The sequence below is a fragment of the Chenopodium album genome, chromosome 7, assembly GCF_948465745.1.
Source record: "Chenopodium album chromosome 7, dcCheAlbu1.1, whole genome shotgun sequence".
NCBI lineage: Eukaryota > Viridiplantae > Streptophyta > Magnoliopsida > Caryophyllales > Amaranthaceae > Chenopodium > Chenopodium album.
The window spans coordinates 77,358,038-77,377,522 of record NC_137840.1 but is presented as its reverse complement, the minus strand read 5'-3'; the positions used below and the strand labels follow the sequence as shown (position 1 = coordinate 77,377,522).

At 37.8% G+C, this 19,485-nt stretch overlaps 3 protein-coding genes across 4 annotated transcripts; 1 reads left to right on the top strand and 2 right to left on the bottom strand.

Moving 5' to 3' along the window:
* Positions 1-1,405: 1,405 nt before the first annotated feature.
* Positions 1,406-3,021, top strand: LOC145640722 (uncharacterized). The gene is made up of 2 exons (XM_081691952.1): positions 1,406-2,554; positions 2,643-3,021. The coding sequence occupies exons 1-2, from the start codon at positions 1,406-1,408 to the stop codon at positions 2,976-2,978; spliced, it is 1,485 nt and encodes a 494-aa protein (XP_081548078.1). The 3' UTR covers positions 2,979-3,021.
* Positions 3,022-3,309: 288 nt separating this feature from the next.
* On the bottom strand, positions 3,310-7,014 carry LOC145639746 (lysM domain receptor-like kinase 3). Of its 2 annotated transcripts, XM_081691069.1 has the most exons (3): positions 4,710-7,014; positions 4,115-4,171; positions 3,310-3,803 (listed from the first exon to the last, which is right to left on the bottom strand). In XM_081691069.1, exon 1 carries the CDS (start codon positions 6,688-6,690, stop codon positions 5,443-5,445), a length of 1,248 nt encoding a protein of 415 aa, XP_081547195.1. In that variant the 5' UTR covers positions 6,691-7,014; the 3' UTR covers positions 3,310-3,803; positions 4,115-4,171; positions 4,710-5,442. The 2 variants fall into 2 exon arrangements, with proteins under 2 accessions (XP_081547195.1, XP_081547194.1); XM_081691068.1 differs by lacking the exon at positions 4,115-4,171.
* A 747-nt stretch (positions 7,015-7,761) lies between these two features.
* LOC145639744 (transcription factor bHLH81-like) lies at positions 7,762-15,153 on the bottom strand. The gene is made up of 5 exons (XM_081691067.1): positions 14,577-15,153; positions 14,171-14,311; positions 13,993-14,058; positions 8,522-8,590; positions 7,762-8,286 (listed from the first exon to the last, which is right to left on the bottom strand). The coding sequence occupies exons 1-5, from the start codon at positions 15,135-15,137 to the stop codon at positions 8,239-8,241; spliced, it is 885 nt and encodes a 294-aa protein (XP_081547193.1). The 5' UTR covers positions 15,138-15,153; the 3' UTR covers positions 7,762-8,238.
* Positions 15,154-19,485: the final 4,332 nt, after the last annotated feature.

Here is a 19,485-nt window from a genome sequence, read left to right as displayed (position 1 = left end):
TATCATTTTCTTATTAAGTTTGTCTCTCATGGAATTCAAAAATTAGTCCAAGTAATAGCTAAGGCTTCAAATCAAAAAAGGCATAATTATTTTGGGTTTAGTCGTTTAGAAGTGTACAATTTGCACACAATTATTGTGGTAGATCTAAACCTTGGTTAATAATGTTTGACGTTATTTAAGCTCTACTTTTTTTCAACAATTTTCGCTATGCAATATTATGGGCAATAGGAAACTTTTTTCTCCGTGTTTTTTATAAGTTTCTAAACAAAATTTTATTCTGCGTAATCATAAAGGCGGTGTTGAATTTGATTTGATTTGATATGTGATGTTGTTTAATTAATTATATAATAAATCAAAGCCATTAAGATCATTCAACCTATAAGCTTGCTTAAACTAACAATTAAAGACCTTAAAGTAACACCCTCTATGTTACTTATAGGTTAAGTACTCTTAAACCTAAAGAAAAGGATTAAGACATGTACATAAAATCTCAATTATTATACTCCATTATTAGCTAAACCACCTTTATTATGTACTTAGTACAGAATCTTTGTTTTCTATCCCCGTTTTTTATGGTTTATGAATCCAAAGGAAAATCTCAAGCTAATCTTGAAGCATATTTATTGCATATTTGCATCTCATTGTCTTAATCTCGGATTTAGAACATAGCTTTACTTATTACAAAGTTACTTAGATAGCTTCAAATCTAGTTGTAATTCTTCCAATGATTAGATAATCTATTTCGATCACTATCTATCAATGTATCAGATCAAATAAAGTACTCCCTCAACTCTATTTTACTCCATCACTCTAATTACCTCTACTTTATTCATTATAAAAATCGTAATCTATACATTATCAAGCATGTCTAGTCAAAGTGGTACAAGTAATTTAAAACGAATAATCCGAGTTGTATTATCCGGATCTTTACTAAGCAAAAATGGGGACAAAAGTGGGCTCTTTTGTAGAAAATTGGGTCACATTTTGAAACAACAACCCAACACTAACTCCAATGAAAATTCCCAAAGAAAGCCCCATCCTCAAAATGGCTATCCTATTTTTCCTAATTTTTTTTTTTTTTTTTTTTTTTTGAATGGATATTCTTTAATTTCTTTTTTTTTTTTTTTTGAAAGAAGTATACTTTAATTTCTTTGTGAAAGGATAGATACGAAATACAAAAAAGAGAAAAAAGAAATACAAGAAAAGAAAAAAACTGACACGTACTTAAGTACGTGGCACTTCCTAAGACCCCAGAATGCCACGCGTCTTTCAGTAAATCTTACCCGACAAACCGTAACTTTGAAACCCAATTAAAAACCCGGATTAAGCCAACCGCTTTTGTAAACATTAACAGTAACACTGAAACAGAGAAAAAAAAACAGAGTGAAAAAAAAAACCTGCAAAAATGATGAATTTGATTGCCATAAGTTTGATTGCAACTTCAATTGTAGTTTCTGGATTATTCTCTCCAAACCCACAAAACAATGGCGGAAAAGGTGACCAAGTCATTGTTAAAGGTGGCCACAGAGCGGTGGTTGTGGAGTATGGCGACGACGTCGGCGACGGAAACACTAAGGTTTTGATCAAATCACCCCAAGAGCATGCCAAAGACCCGGGCCCGGGCCCGGTTGATGAGCAGATATCGAGGGCGGCGGCATCGGTGGCGGGAGTGGCCCAAGATGTGAAGGGAAAGGCCCATGATGTGGTAACGGGCCAGACCGGGCCGCATGGGGCTCGGCCCAGGGAGCTTATATGTGATGCTTTTGGGAAGTGTAAGCATAAGATTGCTGGGGTTTGGGGTAAGACAAAGGAGAAGGCTGCCGAGGCCGAGGAGGCGGTGGAGGAAGTTGTGGAGGAAGTGGTGGATAAAGCCATGGGTTTCGCCTCGAAGGCGGGGCATAAAGCAAAGGAGACTGCGGAGGGTGTTCGAGATGATGTGGAGGCGAAGGCAAGAAGTGCTGGGGAGACTGCTGAGAGGGTGAGGGATAAAGCAGGGGGGAAAGTGAGGGAAACAGGGGAGAAAATGAGAGAAACAGGGGAAAATGTGAAAGAAAAAGCAGAGAGAGTAAAGGGGAAAACAGGGGAAATGGTGGAAGAAACAGGGGAGAAGATTAAGGAGAAGGGTAAGAAGGGGAAGGAAGAGTTTATCGATATCGCGAAGCGAGGGAAGGAAGTGGTGTTTGATGTAGTAAGGTATGTTAATGGAGTTGGGTATGTTCTAGTGAAGGAAACATTGGGTACATTGATGGGTGTGAGTGAGTTACTAGGGATAGCAACTGCATATGGAATGGCAATTTGGGTGACATTTATAAATAGTCATGTATTAGCAGGAGTTTTGCCAAGACAACAATTTGGGATGGTTCAGAGTAAGATTTATCCTGTTTATTTTAAGGCAATGGTTGGGAGTATTGGGTTGGCATTGCTTGGACATTTGCTAGGGCATAAGGGTAACATGTTTAAGAATAAGGCTCATATGCTTCAGGCTTATAATCTTATGTCTTCTCTGTTGTTTGTTTTGGGTAATTTGCTGTTCTTGGAGCCTCGTGCTACCAAGGTATCACTTCTTAATCTTACTTGGTCTCTTCGTTTCGAGTATTTGTCTGGTGTACTGTGAATTTGATGTATGTGAGATGTTTGTGCAGGCAATGTTTGAAAGGATGAAGCTAGATAAAGAGGAAGGGAGGGGAAGAGACCGCGTTAGTACACCTACCAGAGTGATAGACACTGTGGTAAGTGATTCTGCTGGTGCCACTCCAACCACCACCGCCACGACTACAACCACGATTGGCACGACGACAACTGCACCATCAAAAAGCTCAAGAGCTGAACAGGATAAAGCCAAGACCAAGCTAGCAAAAATAAATGACAGACTGAAGAAACTCAACTCATTGTCATCTTTCTTGAATATCATGACTTTAATGGGTCTCACTTGGCATCTTGTTTATCTTAGCCAGCACCTTCGCGCAAACACTTGCTGAATTTCCTTAGCTGATGAATGAAGTATGCATAGTATTAGCTATAGTTAGTCTAGTAACTTTCTGGTAGCTGTGACTTGGAGGATGTCCATATATTTGTGTCATTACTTTGTAGATGGTTTAATCCAAGGATCAGGAATGTATGATGTTGTTTGATTTGTAAAATCTAACAAGCTTAATGTAGTAGTTTGTGTAGAATAACACTTGTTTTTGTGATTGTAATGCAGTACAACTTTTCAGGATTGAAATTTAAATTAAAGTACAAGTAGCAATCTTACATCTTCTGTTATCAACTGACATTTCTAAAAATGACAAAACTGAATGAAGCAGTTCATATCAAAAGAGCATCTTATTATAGTATGAAATATAAGATGTCAGTCTGTACATTTAGCTTCAGATAAGAATCCTAAAAACTGCCAGAAATAAAAAAAAAAAAAAAAAAATTGTACAGTACTGGTATAATGTACGGAGTAAGAAAATTTGTACTACCAACACACTCTTTTATGTCCTGAAAAAATTTCGATCCAATTGCCAGAGAGGATCTTAAACCAACAAAAACCAGACTCCAAACATCTTGACATCGTGAATGATCCAGTTACCCCTTACTCTCGTCCCAACTTAAACCACACTCCTTAAGTGAACAATCTAGTAATCAGATAAAATCTTACCGGTATGGTTCGAACATCAATCGGATAACTATAGCATTATTTCAGAAGCTTGAAGTCATAACGAACTCTGAGTAACCGAGGAGGTCAGCAACAGAGGTTAAGTGCTTTTCATTTGATGTGATGCCCTACTCAGTTGGAACTTCAAATGCTTACGTTTTTCCTGTAATGGGGTTAAAGAAATCAGTTAATTACCAAACTCCAGATCGATAAGGTATCAGGTTATCATCGACAACAGTTTCCTATGGTCATAGGAAAATCCTTCATAAAAGGACAAATATAATACTAGTAATATATTTAGGAGATGGTCAAATTTATGCACAAAATATTACGCATTTGCCTTTGTAAGCAACATAGAGATCAGAAAATTCTTTAAAAAGGGGCTGGATAAGAGGCAGCAGAATCCAAAGAGAGTCCAGGACGCAATAAGCTCTTGTATGAAGTCAATACCAACTAAGTTCTTTGTGGACTAACCTACCGGACGATGGGGACATTTCCGCGATCTCAGCTGCCAACCACTGTACTCATGATCTTGAAGAACAAAACCAAAAGTTACCTTTTGAATTACAGAAATGTAGGTTTATTACAAAATCAACAATAGTAGGAATTGAGAAAGAGTAAGTGATAAGAGTCCTTTCTTGGCCTGGGAGTTTGGGAGTCATTAATTTTTTCCAACTATAAATTACTAGTATAATAAGAAGGGCAGGATAAGGTACACATACGCACTACAATATTAACATAATGCATACCCTCACGACCCTTAAGCACTTTGAATGCATAAAGTCTCACACAAGCTATTTCTAGTTTGACCCTCAGTTTATAATGCAACTTCAATTTAATGCTGTACTTCTAAACAATCCAGAAATGCAACGGCATAATAACTTCAATTTATTTCATAAGACAATATTCGTATTGACTTTGTTACTCCATTCAACTCTTTTATTTAGCATTTTGAGGAGCATGGATGGATAAGGTCCATAAGAAGTGTCTTGCGTAAAAAATTGATGCTACAACATATATTCAAAGCAAAACAGAAAATAAACAAAGAGATAAAGTGTTTAATTCGCACCTCAAACCCTCTTCCACTACGCTCCCATGACAAGCAGCAGTAATAACTCCAACAAAAATGATGCGATCAAGGGAAAGTATGTTCTTCAGTCAGTTTGAACAGATTCAAGACCTTATATTGCATTCACGCTGTGCATGACTTGAGATCATCGTGTACAAGATAACACTTATCAGATTTGCTCTTCACATGGGACACACGAGGTTAATGCTCTCCACATTAGCCACATTGTGATCACAGTTGCCCAAGAAACAATATCTTGCTTGAAAGTTATGTCAAAAAAAAATCCAATGCAACATCAACATATCCAAACAATCATAAAAGCTTCATAAGTAATCATATCTTTGATGTCACCTTGTCCATGTGGGGATGAGCTTGCTTGGGAAGGACAATCTAGAGCAATTGCCATAGCCTAGAGAGTAGAGATACACAATCCTGCCTCGGTGATGACTCCACACCATTAAAGAGTATGTATTGAAGGTGTACATCCTTGAGGCACTTCACAATGTAATGAGGATTTCCAGCTTGAGAGAAATTGTTTCACCGTGCTATTATCATTATGCACTACACTATTCTCCACACTAATTTACAAGAGTTCATACAATACAAATGACATATACATATATACCCTATAATTGTCCTCAGACCACACTGACATTTCTTATATATGACATCAAAGACTCTCCTCTTTATAAAACAGGACATTTCAATTCAGTGTCACATTAATCCTCAAGTATCATCGGGGAGCAAATGAAACAGTGATCCCATCAGGAAGACCAATACCCTGAGCCCAGGTCTTAGACTCCAAGTAATACTTAGATATCCAACCGGCAACTTGACCCATATCTGGCCTTCTGTCAGGATCCTCTTGCACACACCCTAATGCCACCCGAACCAACCCCTCTGCCACCTCAACCGGATACGAATCTCTCAACCTCCTATCAATCCACTGCCTCAATTTCCCAGCTCCATCCCCCACCGCTTCTCTTGCTGTTTCAATCAATGAAACCTTCCGAAAAATGCCCTTGTCTGAATCAACATGAACCTTCATAGGCTCTTCCCCAGACAATATCTCTAATAGCACCACCCCGAAAGCAAAAACATCCGACTTCAACGTGGGAATCCCCGTTGTCTGAAACTCAGGCGACATATACCCTCTCGTCCCCACAAACTTCCCCACCGCACTACCCACCCGTTTAAGAACCTGGAAATCCAAAGTCTCATCATCTTCCTCCATGATTGCCTCAGGAGCCTCCCCACACAATTGGGCAGTCCCAAAATGGCAAATCTTAGCAACTAAAGCAGGTTCCTCAGATACAACAATTGAGCTACTTTTAATATGATTATGAACAAACCCACTTTTAAATCCAGCAGAATTATGCATATAATCCAACCCATCAGCAATCCCAGCAATAATTTGAACCCGGGAAATCCAATTCGACAAAACAGTAAAATTAGGGTTTCTAGGGTTTCTCAAACAATCATTCAAACTAGCACCAGAAATAAACTCATAAACAAGATAGATACAATTCCCACTAACAGAAGCTCCATTAAGCTTAACCAAGCTAGCATGATGAGACTTACAGAGGAGAGAGAGTTTTTGTCGGAGCTCCGAATTATCAATGGGTCGCCGAAGTTTGCGCTGGGTAACAACTGATTGTTTCTTATTAATTACACACTTCCAAGAGGTTGAAGAAGATGAAGATGAAAAGGGTTTTAGCAGAAAATTCTTAGTAGCAGATCGAATTTCAGAAAGATCATAAATATGAGGATTTTCTGGGAGTGAATCTTTGAGACTAGATAACGAATTTCTGCTTGAAATTGAGGATGATTTTGAGTTGAATTCATTGCTTCTGCTTTTACTTTGGCTTCTGCTTCTATTTGAGGGAGAATTAATATCAGAAGAGGTCAAATTCTGGGCAGATTTTCTGGGTTGAATGATGTCAGAGTTCTTAGATTTTGATCGGAACATAGAGAAACACATAGATAAAATCTGGGGATCTTATGTAATGAAGTTTGAGGATTATAAAATTTGAACTTGGGATTTATGGATTTTGGGATTTGGGATTTGGTGAATGGAATTGGAATTTGACATAAAAATATACATGAAAGTTTGAAGAAGAATAAAACAGAGGACAGAGTAGGAGAAGTTGGTCAAACATTCCTGTGACAAAAGAAAGAGGGAGGTTGGAAGAAACTTTCTAATTATAGCATGGGGTTGTGAGATGACTCATGTTTTGTTTGATTAATGTTTGGAGGCCTAAATTCTGAGGGTTTACTACTCCATAATACACTACGTAATAGTGGATGACACAGGATTACGGACTATGATTCCAATACTCTCTCCAAGTTTAAGTATTACAAGTACAAATGCATTGCTTTGACCTTATGCACTATTTAGTATTTATACTGTCTTTAAATAGTCATGTCTCAACAATTTTAAAATACGGAGTATTTTATTTGAAGTAATGGTAAAGAAAAAGACCATATGATACATTGACCTTTTAAAAAACGTCTTTTAATATATTAGTATAGATGGCTAATGTGCCACTATGAAGTTGATTTAAAAATTAATAATACTACTCTATATAAGAAAATACTTTAATGAGGTGAGACTTTTGAGATGAGCATGAAAACAATTGTGATTGGTGAATGAGTAGTTGACTATGTAAAAAAAAAATTCTAAAGAGTGGTGTACTTTAAAAAATTGGATTAGAAGTGGAATTCGTGTGTACTGTCATATGCGTAATATATGAAATTATGAAGTAGTATTTGGTATAATTCCAAATAGTTTGCCTCTATAGCCTATAGGGCCAGTTTATTCCCAATGTCCACCACAAATCGCTCACGGAATCACAAATAAACCTAGTTTTAGGTGGCTAGGTGCACTCGAAAATAACTAAGAATTTGCAACACATTGCTAACCATTGACTGATACATGTAGCACAGCGGGTTAGTGGCTGTAGCCAAGTAAGATCGAATGTGCCATGTGATTTACAAATTCTTGATTCAAAAATCTTTACCAATCATTTAGTAAATTACATTGGCCTTGATGAGCCAAAAGATTATTTAGATTATCTTCAGGTGCATAATAATCGAACGTGTCATGGCAATGTTTTACAATGTTTCTATCTAATCCCCAATTGGGAGCTTCTACATATGTGCAGTGCAAACATTACAGTAACAAAAACACCAAACTTAAATAATCTATGAAGCTCCTACAATACTAAGCTAGAATCTTAGTGTACAACATACTAAAGTACAACCTCACCAAGCAAATTATACAACATGAGAGGGGGTCACCACCATAAAAACTGTGGGGGGCTTCGCCAATGAAATTCGACACTCGTTATGAGGCTCGGTTTCCCTTAAGCAAATTCTACATGTTTCACAATGCAACATGCTGTGCACCGAGCTTAATTTCTTGCAAATATGTAGCACCAATGAATAATAGCATCAGAAACCTTGGTGGGACATCATAACTTAGTGTACACTAACAAAAACGAAGCTGCTAAATGATCTTCTTTTAAAGTCAGCTTTTGGCAACGCATTTGCATTTCTTCTGCTGCTCTGTAAGGTCCTGCAGACATGGAAGTTGTTGGTCAGTCAAACCAGCTATAAAGAGGATGAACAAATTTATGGCTTTGATTTGGGAAACACAATAATTTTGCAGATGTCAGATCTAAACGAGAATATTTTGATTCCAACAAATCAGGAAATAGAAGCCAAGATGATGGATATAGTTTTTAAATTCGCAGTCATGCCTTTTTTCCAGTCTGCCAAAGTGCAGAGGAAAATGACAATAATAAACATACCTGTATTTGCTTTTGCAGATTCTTCACATATTCCACAGCCTCTTCTAGCATGTCTGCAGTATTTGTTTGCTGCCAAGAAGATAGCGTATCAGATGAGGGGGAATGAAACCCTAAGAGAAGTTTCAGAAAGATCAAAATTGATCGAATCATATAATGCTAGAAAGTTTGATATTGAGAGGAACATTGATCATGCATACACAAGAAAGAACACACGGTGATCAATTAAAATATCCATCCTTCACCTTCTTTGAAGAAAGATAGCGAAAAAGAATACAAATGAGCATAGAAGAACATAGCCAATGCACAGATATTGGTTAATGTGTTAAACTAGACCTATCTTGAGATATATTACTGGGTATGTCCGTATGTGTTGATATGGCTCATTGTAGTAGAAACACTGGACCTTCTATCAGTTTACTTGAAGATATGTTTAGTGGTAGTTGATCAATCCACTTTGTTCTCCACGAAATCACAGTGATCATATGTTGCAATTCTTATTCAATTCTTTTTTCATTTAGTCACTGGAGAGAGGAACTACGAAATCTTTTGGAAACTGTTATACAGTTGTACCACTATTAAACAGATTGAGCAAAACTTGAATCATCTATATATGGACTCCTTCAGCCAATCAGAAACCAGTAGGCTATATTCTCTCTCCCTCTCACTCTCTCCATTCAGCCATTTCTTAATAATTGCATTAATTCCTACTATGGAAAGGACACAACTTTATTATTTTTCTTCCTCTTCATGTATCCACTTGCCCCACTGTTACATTACTTACATATACTAATGTTTGTACCATCTTGCCCTAATTTTATGTAATATAATAATACTTTCCATCCCCATTTTTAGATTATGATAATACAATTTTTACTTCCCATGCCCCACACAAAAGCTCTCAATACTTGAGCAAACCCGAGTGATGAAATAAATTAAGAGCAGAGGGAGTAGAATATAAAGAGAACAAGAGGATGTCAATTGCATAGCAAAAGAGTGTTTATCAGATAATACCCTTGAAAAAGATTACTTTGAGAGGAACATAAATTCTATATTTTGTTTGGAACTACTTTTCATTATACTTTTGAAAGTTGAGGCACGGGGGATCTGAGGTAGCTAGAACATCCCACATAGTTCAAAGGTCAGGGGATCGAATCCGACTACACCACAAGTGCTCTTAGTGTGGAGTTCTTAGAAAGCAAAATGAGAGAAAAAGACAAATATATATGAAGCATGTGCCTTATCCTCATGATCAATGCCAAATAATTTGGAACAATCAACTTTTTCACCGAATACAGGCAAAAGGTAGGTTTGTGCACCAAAAATTTGGTTAAAGGTGGTTTCCATAAAAAGGAAAGTTGTTCCTCACAAGTTGACCTATTAAAAAGAAACTACCAGATAAATTTACATAGGATAAGGGGAATGGATGACAAAAGTCATGCAAGCATCAACTATCACAGAAAGAAAATAATGACATGACAATTGTAGCTTCCTGAAGTAGCACCTGTTCAAGCAAAAGCAACACTCATACCACTTATCAGATTAAAATCTGCCAATAACCAGCTTTTTTTAAGACAGGGTGATGAGAGAACCAGCAGATACCCACATAAATCTGGAAATTCTTTTGTTTGATTGTTTGTTTGAGAGAAGTAGGTATGGCTAAAGAAAAAGTTAGATCAGAGAGATTCTATTTGGATTCCACGTGATTGTCAATCACACAACTACATATGTGCCAAAGAGTTGTGTCACACATGAAGAAGAAAATCAAATGATATAAAAAGAAAATCTGCCCATATGACTACAGTAACAGGCTAACAGCCATATCTGCGGATTCTTGATTACCAATGGTAGACAGAACCAACCTTCACTTTCACAAGCAAATATTACCACACAAGGAATAAAAAGTCTAGCACAATATTTTTGGAGGTTGGACAAGGCATTCTGTAAAGACAGCAGCTATTTTTATACTTTTGTGAGATGATGAATTAAGGAGTGCTAACAGGACACAGTTTCAAACACACTGATGCAAATTTCTAAAATCCTGATCATTAGTTCTTTTTAACCAATGACCATGTTCCTCGAGATTTAATCTGCAAACTACAATTTATACTACCTCCGTTACATATTATTTGCAACGATTAGACATTTTTCCTCTCTACTTTATGTCAAATCGTTGCAAATAATGTGTAGCGGAGGACGGATGTAGTAAAAAACCTTAAAGCAGCAAGCCAGCAATCAGATGCCCAATACACTTACATTTTTCAGCTAAGTATCAAAACATTAACATTCAATTGCTAAGTTCTCTGCATGCCAACCGACTTAATGAAACTCGAATCACCACAATTTTCATCATGTTTTTTTTTTTTTTTTTGAGTCTATGAACAAGGACTTCATAACCTATCAAGCCTATCTCAACCAAAAATCGAGAAGCAAAAGAAAACATTCAGCAAAAACCTTTCCCTACAAATGCAAGACCTTATCCCTACATAAATATGATAGTGAAGCTTAACATAGTGCTTACAGATCTTTAAATCTATAAATATCTTCCTTTGCCAGATAATGAAGAGCAATCCCATTAATCAACAATGTGAGCTATCTCCAATGAATAACAGTTCTCCTTTCTATTCTTGATTGGTTCCCCACCCTCTATATTTGAATTTTTCATCTTATCCTCATCAATTTCTCTTCTCTAACCTTCTACCGTATTCCTCTTTCTGTTAAAGGCTGCAATTGCCCCTCACTTACAAGTAAAACTGTATCAGAGGAATCCCTCTGTAAGAAACTAATGACTTCAACTGTCACTCCATCCTAGTTGGTTGATGGCATTTAAGATATAAAGTTTTGTTACCAGAACAAATTGGGTATTTTGGCTGAATGGAGAGATTGATGGATGGTCCACAATGTTCGCTAGGGTTTCAAGAAGGCAAGTGTCATTTCCAATCAATTGTCGAGTCCATTTATTTCTTCACAACTCAGAACCATACCCTTGCCCATACTCAGACTAACAGCAGCTTTAAGCCCAAATGATAAGCATCATAGCTCCTCTAACTCAAAGCAGTTTTAGATTCAGCCTAATTTCACAGCTTGCTGTTTATATTATTGAGCAATTTAAGTTACTTCATGGATCAATATAGCCACACCCATATTTGGCTAATACAAACACAAGCTTTTATATTAAGAAATATATTCTCTTGATTTGCTCAAATCTAGTCAAATCTAGTTTGCGCTTCACTTAAGGCCATATTCAGCAAGGGAGAATGGATTATGGGGTAATAAATGATTACAATGGTAATACAGTAAACAATTAGGAGGGTCCCTAAACAATTTTCACAATAGTTTGTCTCCTTATAGTTTCTACAATAGATAGTCCCCCTCAATGGATTCTCTCTATTTAAGCATGGCTTAAGGTGTAGGAAGCTTGATGAAGAAACACAAAATCTAGGTAACCTATTTAGGCATGGCTTAAGTGTAGGAAGCTTAATGAAGAAACACAAAATCAAGGTAAATGTAAGCCTCTGATTATTTGGGGTTCTGTTCTGGTACACTCAGATTGCCATTAAGAGTGAATATACATAAGAAAGTTCAACAAGCATCTAAGATTCTAAGCATCAGGTGCTTGTATCTACGAAGAAATGTATATCCTTCATATTCTCAATCGCTTATAGGGCTTTCAAACTCACAACTTCTTATTATAATGTTGCTTTTATATCTTTTACATTTTATCGCAAGGAAAGCTACTCTAACCAAGACAGTATCCTCAAAGATAGGCCCTACATAAATTTGGAGAATTTGATCAAATTTAAACCACTATTAAGTGTATTAATTATTAAGTAATACCAATAGTCTAACACTTAGGAGCTTGCTTCAAGTTCCAAACTTTTCCATTTTAATTTTCATTCCAGCCAGCTCTCTTCACCAGTTCCCATCAAAACACCGATACTGATTCTATTCATCTACAGATATCAATCGCACAATGCACACATCCTGAACTACCATGCTATAAAGGTAAATGATCACACTTTGTTACTCCTTTAAACTTAAAACCTGCTGTCTCAGACATCAAGTGAAAAAACATGACTTTGAGCTTACCTTACAATAGAAAGGTAATATGCTTCTTTGAACTCAAACCTGCAGTCCAGACTAGGCAGGGGTAAGGCATATACGTTGAAGCCTTCCTAGACTCTGCCACTGGCAGGAATACCTGATGGCTGTTATTGTAATAGTTGTATTAAATGCTTCCCAAAACAATTTTTACAAAACTAATCCAGTAATCCTTACTGAAAAGTACTAAAATATGCAATAAAATTGTCACCCACTTTCCTGGTAGCAATGTTACCCATGGTCTGATAATTGAAAAGTTTGAAATTTATTCTGCTGTATTCCTGTATTGAAGAACTGTCCAAATCTATCTCCAGTACCCCCAAAATTAGCTTAATATTTATAATGAGACAGTAGTTTTTCATATTGTAGTCAATTCCAAGCCCCAAGTTTCAACCCCAAAGCAAGATGATGTCTAAACCAGAGGTGGGAGAAACAACCAATACAAAAGGTTTACCAAAGGCATATGACCCCTCTCTTTTGGGAACTGAAGACAAGAAGGAAATGGCAAAGAGCCAAAGACCCCAAGCAAACCCATGGTCAACCAGTGTAAAGCATGCTAGCCTCTATCTCCTCTAATACAAATCAAGTACCATGTATACAAATATTACTGCTGCTATAGTTGTCAAAAAGATGGGATTCAGATTATCCAAATCTGAGCCACCAATTCCATTGAGTAGTTTAATCAGAGAGGTCCTTAGACACACAGAGATCTATTCCACTATATATAGCATATCATTTCGGAACTACAGTTAATTTTGCATTGAACTGAAGTTACTCATACATAGTATGTATAGAATTTGTCGTTAAACTTGAATGTGAATAGTACGAACAATAAGATTGATGATTTTTAAAGAAAGGGTTGCACAGAATATAGGACAACACAGATCAATAAGAAAATTTTAAAAATAATTCCAATGTATCAGCAGCTGGCAATTTTCTTTTCATATCATCCATTAATTTCTTTTGTACACATACAGAAAGAAAAATAGTTGGATGTAGCAGTCTCATGAAACTATGACAAACAAGGACTTAAGAACACCACAAGCTAGCATGACAATGACCTAATACCAATAGTCAAAGCATGATATATACATGTTATATTGATCAAATAACTTCATTTGTAAAGCGTTTTGACAATTTATTACCCCTGAAACTATTATCAACAGGTTACAAGTTACAACATCCCTCTTTACCCAACATAACCTCAGAAAAGCAACAATCTTATGATCCACGATGAGATTAGATACTAAAACACAAATAAATGACTACAAACAAGGTAATCAAACATACAAGAACAACGTTTGCATTTTCTAAATCATCTTAGCAAAAACAAACAAATCATATTACTATTGCTATGGATAAAAAGACCCTACCTTGTCCATGTTGGGCACAAGCTCTTGAAGCTTCCTTATACGATCACTAATCCTCGTCCTTCGAACCTAAACCAATCAAATAAGCAAAAAAAATAAAATTCAAACATTCATACAACTGCTATGGAGCTTCATATATTCGCAGATCACCCAATTGAAAAGATAGAAATCAATGTCTTACCCTCTCAGCAATACTACGAGGATGGGTAGCACAACCCCGCTTCGCCCGAACCCTACAAGGTACTGAATCCTCCAACAGCTTCTCCATTTCCATCTCCACCAAGCTACTTGCTGTACTCAATTGCCCAATTTGCTCCCCTCTCTACAATTCCCAAAGTCAAGTTATCAACAAATTCAGTATCCAATCAAACCAATTTACTTTCTAAATTTCCACAAACAGCTCTATCCAAAGTCAAATTTCCCCAAAAAAAAAAAAAACAAAAATAAATTCATAAAATTCCACAAAACTAGATAAAAATAAATACCCACTTGATCCAATGCCTAATAAAAGTCATTGCATAAACAAATCCCACTTGAATCCATTAACAAAAGCCAAAAAGAAGAGAGAGAAAAAAATTAAAAGTTACCCTATGAGATGAGAAATTAGGGGAGTGTTGCTCTGAATCATTCTCCCTCAATCTTTTACCAGAACCAGAAACATCAACAGAAGATCCTCCTCCTCCTCCACTTCCACCACCACCAAAATCATAATTTGACGGAATCCCAAAACTCGAGAAATACCCATCAATGTTCGCACTCAAGAACTCCGCCGGAGAACTATTCATCCTCTGAAACGCCACCGAATTCCCGGCCTGTTGGGCCCCACCACCACCACCTCCCTCAAAGAACCCCGGATCAGCCGGCGAGATGTTGTAGGAAGTATTGGGTCGAGACACCGGAATTGGGCCGGGCCCAGCAGCTGAAGAAGAAGTATTAGTTCCGGCGGTTAGGAGTTGGGTTAGCCCACCTTGGTGGGTATTATGTGGGCCTGAAAGTTTCAACGAATCATCATCTTCAAGAAGTGCATCTAACCATGTTGCTGGTGCTGAACGGAATCGAGCGAGCCCACTTGCCCGAGTCAACTCGTTAACTCCACCACCACCACCACCCCCTCCGCCGCCACCTCCGCCGCCAGCTGTGTCTTGCATAGTTTGGTGCTCTTCTGTTTATTTTTTTTTCTCTCTCTATCTCAAAGTTAGAAGCTTTTGGGTACAGTGAGAAGTCCACTTGCTTTTTTATTTTCACAAAATAATAAATTAATTAATTAAATAAATAAATGGAGGATAAGAGGGGGAGGAAGAAGAAAGGAGGAGAGATTTGGCGCGTGAGGAGTGAGAATGGGTTTTGGGTTAAAACGGTGTCGTTTTGGGTGGAAAATGACAGTGAAATGATTTTGTGATTTAAGAATTAGGATCTAAATGTTAGATGTTGCTTACTCGCAACACTTGAGCGTGAGTTTCACGTACCAATTGTTTGGTTTTTAAGTGAGGGCCGAATGTCACCCTATGCAGTGATTCGCATAAATTATATAAATTATATCGTATTCTATGCTAGATTATTTTTTTTTTTTTGTGTTTCATCCGATTCACCTTTTGGGCTAATCCGAATTCGATACGGTATACTTTATAGGTTAGTGTATTTATTTGCGTGTACATTTTATAGGTCGCTATATGATATATTTTCTCTGTTATAGCTATATACAATAGAATATACACTAATTTAACTGTGGATATGGTTAGAAATCTTCATCGTATCGTACTTCGTATATTGTAGCTAGGATCGAGTAAGACGAGTATGTAGAGTACTAGAGTTAAGACAAGATTTAAGTATCTAAGATCGAATTAGAGTTGAATTAATTATTAGTGTTTTAACATGCCAAATTTAGTAAGCATATAATGAATATGCTAATTAGGATAAGTTCAAATTTAACTTATTTAAGTCAATATTAGCTTCCCCTCAAAAAGTTAATACGGAGTATTAGCTTATTTCATAAATAACCAGTTTAAATTGGTTCTTATTATTTTATTTGCTTTTTGTTTATCATTGAACATCTTTATTTTTGTTACTTTGAAAATTACTTGTATTTAAAGTTTATACTACCTCCGTTAATTATTACTTGCAACTTTTGCCATTTTAGGATGCTTCCAATTACTTGCAACTTTCCAATTTCTTTCCTTTTTTGGTAATTTTTTTTAAATAAGATTACAAAAATACCCTTACCAATAATGTTAAAAACACACTTAGATAATTTAATTACAACTCATTAAATTAATAATTTCACTTATTTAACATAACTATTCTCACCCAATTCCAATTTACCCATACTAATTCAATCAAAAATCCAACCCAACAAATCATTCCACCATCAGATTCATCTTCCAATAACTCATTCGAACACCACCTTCAATATCGATGTCGCCGCCGCCATTTCTAACCACCACCTACAACATCGCCGCCTCTAAACACCGCTACAACGTCGCCTCATCCACCTGTTGTTTAGATCTAATGGTTTGAGAGCTGGGTGGTTTGATTTCCGATGATTTCGGGTTGAGTGGGGATTTCTGGTTTCGAGATGAGTGGGGGGTTTAGGGGAGGTTTCAAAATGGGCTAGGGCTTTTGTGGTTCTAGGATGGGTACGGTGGTTTAATTTTTGGTGGTTTTGGTTGAGTGGGGGTTTGATTCCCGGTGGTTTTCGAGTTCAGTGGGTGGTTTCGGGTTGTTTGGGGGTTTTTGGTTTCGGGTTGAGTGGGTGGTTTTTGTTTAGGGGGTGCGGTGGTGGTGAGGTTGGAATTAGGGGGTGTCGGCAGTGGTAGGTTTGGGTTTTTGGGGGTCTCGGCGATGGTGAGCTTCGATCTGGGGTTCGGCGATGGTGGGTTTGGGTTTGTGAGGGTGTCGTGCCGATCTGGGTATAGGGGATGTCAGCGAAGGGTGGTGGTGGTGGTGGCGACGGCAGGTCTTGGTTTAGGAGTGAGTCAGTGGTGGTGGACTGGTGGGTGGTTATTTAAGATTGAAGATCTCAAACTCACAGTCGCGCCGTGGAACATAATCCACTGCCTTAGAAGCGAAATACGCCACCACCGGTACAGGTTTCCTGATGACGCACGCCCCCCAAGTTTAACGCAACTCTCCTTCGTAATTCGTGTACCCGAACCCGAAGCGTGGAATTACTCAAGAACTGTTCAGATCTCAAAGGGTAGGTTTGTGTATATGTGTTTTGGGTTCCAGAGATAACAAAATTGTGTATATCTCAATTTGAGGGTTTAGGAGGCTATATATATATGTGTACAAAAGAAAGGATATAAACGAAGCAAACAAGGCCTCCACAATAAGCCCACGAGCGGCCGAGCTCTCGCTCTCATATGAGCGAGCTATCGCTCGGCCCTGCCGTAAGCAATAAACGTAGTGAGCTAGCACGCGAGCTATAGCTCGCATCTACCGCAAGCAACAAGTGCAGCGAGCTATAGCTCGCACCTGCCATAAGCAGAGCGACCATACGAGCTACCATCCGAGCTATAGCTCGGACTTGCAGTAGCTCATATGCCATGTGAGCTATAGCTCTAACGCTAGCTCGACCTTGCGTAGTCTACTTGCCATGCCATCTATAGCTTTCTCGCTAGCTCCATTGCTAGCTCGGTCTCGCGCAACTCACTAACTTGCTTGACACACCACTCCATCATCAACTCCTTGCACACTCACTTGGTAAACCTCCGATTTGCATTACTAGAATTGTAAAAACTCCAACACACATATACTCGTAGGTTGTAGCTCACAACCTTTTTTTGACAAAACCTGTAAGCATTAATATTATATCAAGATAGCCACTTTGTCGGAGGTGACAAAGGGTAACGAAACAGATGGGCAGTCCTCCATCCACGGCTGCTCCTCACTTAGAGTAAGGGAATCTTTAGCTGCAAACCTTATTACAAGATCTTGGCTGAAAAGAAAAACAGCAAAAAACACAAATACTAGCAATACTTAGAATATCATCCACTACAAGTTGGGTAGAAGTCCTCTCTTTCTTGTTTGACAACAACATATTGACGAGTTGAAGACAATCTGAAGAAACCACCAAACTTCTAAGACCAGCATCGTATGCATATCTGATGCTAAAATACATAGCTTGGGATTCGGCATAGCAAACGTCAGTTTGACCCTCTAGGGACTTACCCCCAGACATTAACACGTCCCCTAGATAATCGTGCACAACCATCCCCAAACCTACTTTCCCCTCTTTCGATATGGCCGCGTCTGTGTTGAACTTAAACTTATTAGGGGGAGGGGCTATCCAATAAGAGGGATTGTCATTGCTAGCTGGCGGAGGATCACTAGGCTCACGTAAAGAAAAAATCCAGCATCTGATCTGTCTATCTCAATACCAAAAAAATATCTAACAGGACCTAGATCCTTCATATGAAAAGCTGCAGATAGCAGAGATTTGAGATTATTGATTTCTGACATACTATCACCACAAATAGGAAGATCATCCACATAAACTAAGATGAGAGTAAGAGAATTGTTCATTAGTTTAGTGAAGAGGTTGTAATCTAAATTGGATTGAGTGAAGCTCATTTGCAGCAGGGTACAGGACAGCTTGTGAAACCACTGTCTTGGAGCCTGCTTGAGCCCATACAATGATTTCTTAAGCTTGCATACCAAAGAAGAGTCAGCCTTAGGAACAAGAGAGATGTCTGCAGCAGTCTGAATTCTGCTTCCAAGACCTGTGTAACCTTGTGGCTAATTCATGTAAGCCTCTTCAGAAAGATCACCATGCTGGAAAGCATTGGTGACATTCATTTGTACAACATGCCAACCTTCCAAGGCTGCAACAACTAACAATGTTCTCACAATTGTCATTTTTGCAACTGGAGCAAAGGTTTTAGAATAATCAATGCCATATTGTTGCTTACATCTAGGAATGACAAGCCTTGATTTGTGTCTTTCAATGCTACCATCAGGGTTGTATTTTGTTTTATACAGTCATTTACACCCAATTACACTTTTACCAGCAGGTAAACAGGTGATGTCCCAAGTATCATTGAGCTCAAGAGCTTCCAGCTCATAATTCATGGCTTTAACCCAGTGATGGTGTTTAACTACATCCTTAAAGTGAATTGGATCAGTTTCTTTGGTCAGAGATGATGGAAAGCAATTGAAATCAGGTTGAATAGTGGTGAAAGCAAGGTTAGAAATGTGGAAGCTTGGTTTATTAAGCATAATGTAATCTTTGCTCCAGACAAGAAGACTGTGATCTCTAGTGGATTTTCTTACTGGGGGAGGGAATGGGAGAATTATTTGGTGAGTTGGTTGGAGGAGGAGTAGGAGAAGGTGTATTGTAAGGTGTGAAAGGAGAGTTGGTGTCAGGTGAAGGATCAGAATTTGGAGTAGGTGGGGTGTCATCTCACTCAGAGTCTTCAAAATCTATTTTATAAATTAAAATAATAGTAACTTTCAAAAACTATCTTATAAATATGTTATTTTTAATTATACCATAAAATT

Excerpts from the sequence above, each read along its gene's own strand:
- LOC145639746 (XM_081691069.1), bottom strand. The coding sequence starts at position 6,690 with ATGTGTTTCTCTATGTTCCGATCAAAATCTAAGAACTCTGACATCATT.
- LOC145640722 (XM_081691952.1), top strand. The coding sequence starts at position 1,406 with ATGATGAATTTGATTGCCATAAGTTTGATTGCAACTTCAATTGTAGTT. Across the intron at positions 2,555-2,642 it reads TGGAGCCTCGTGCTACCAAG|GCAATGTTTGAAAGGATGAA; the intron begins GTATCACTTCTT and ends ATGTTTGTGCAG.
- LOC145639744 (XM_081691067.1), bottom strand. The coding sequence starts at position 15,137 with ATGCAAGACACAGCTGGCGGCGGAGGTGGCGGCGGAGGGGGTGGTGGT. Across the intron at positions 8,591-13,992 it reads TTGTGCCCAACATGGACAAG|CAAACAAATACTGCAGACAT; the intron begins GTAGGGTCTTTT and ends TCTTCTTGGCAG. Across the intron at positions 8,287-8,521 it reads ATCTGCAAAAGCAAATACAG|GACCTTACAGAGCAGCAGAA; the intron begins GTATGTTTATTA and ends CCATGTCTGCAG.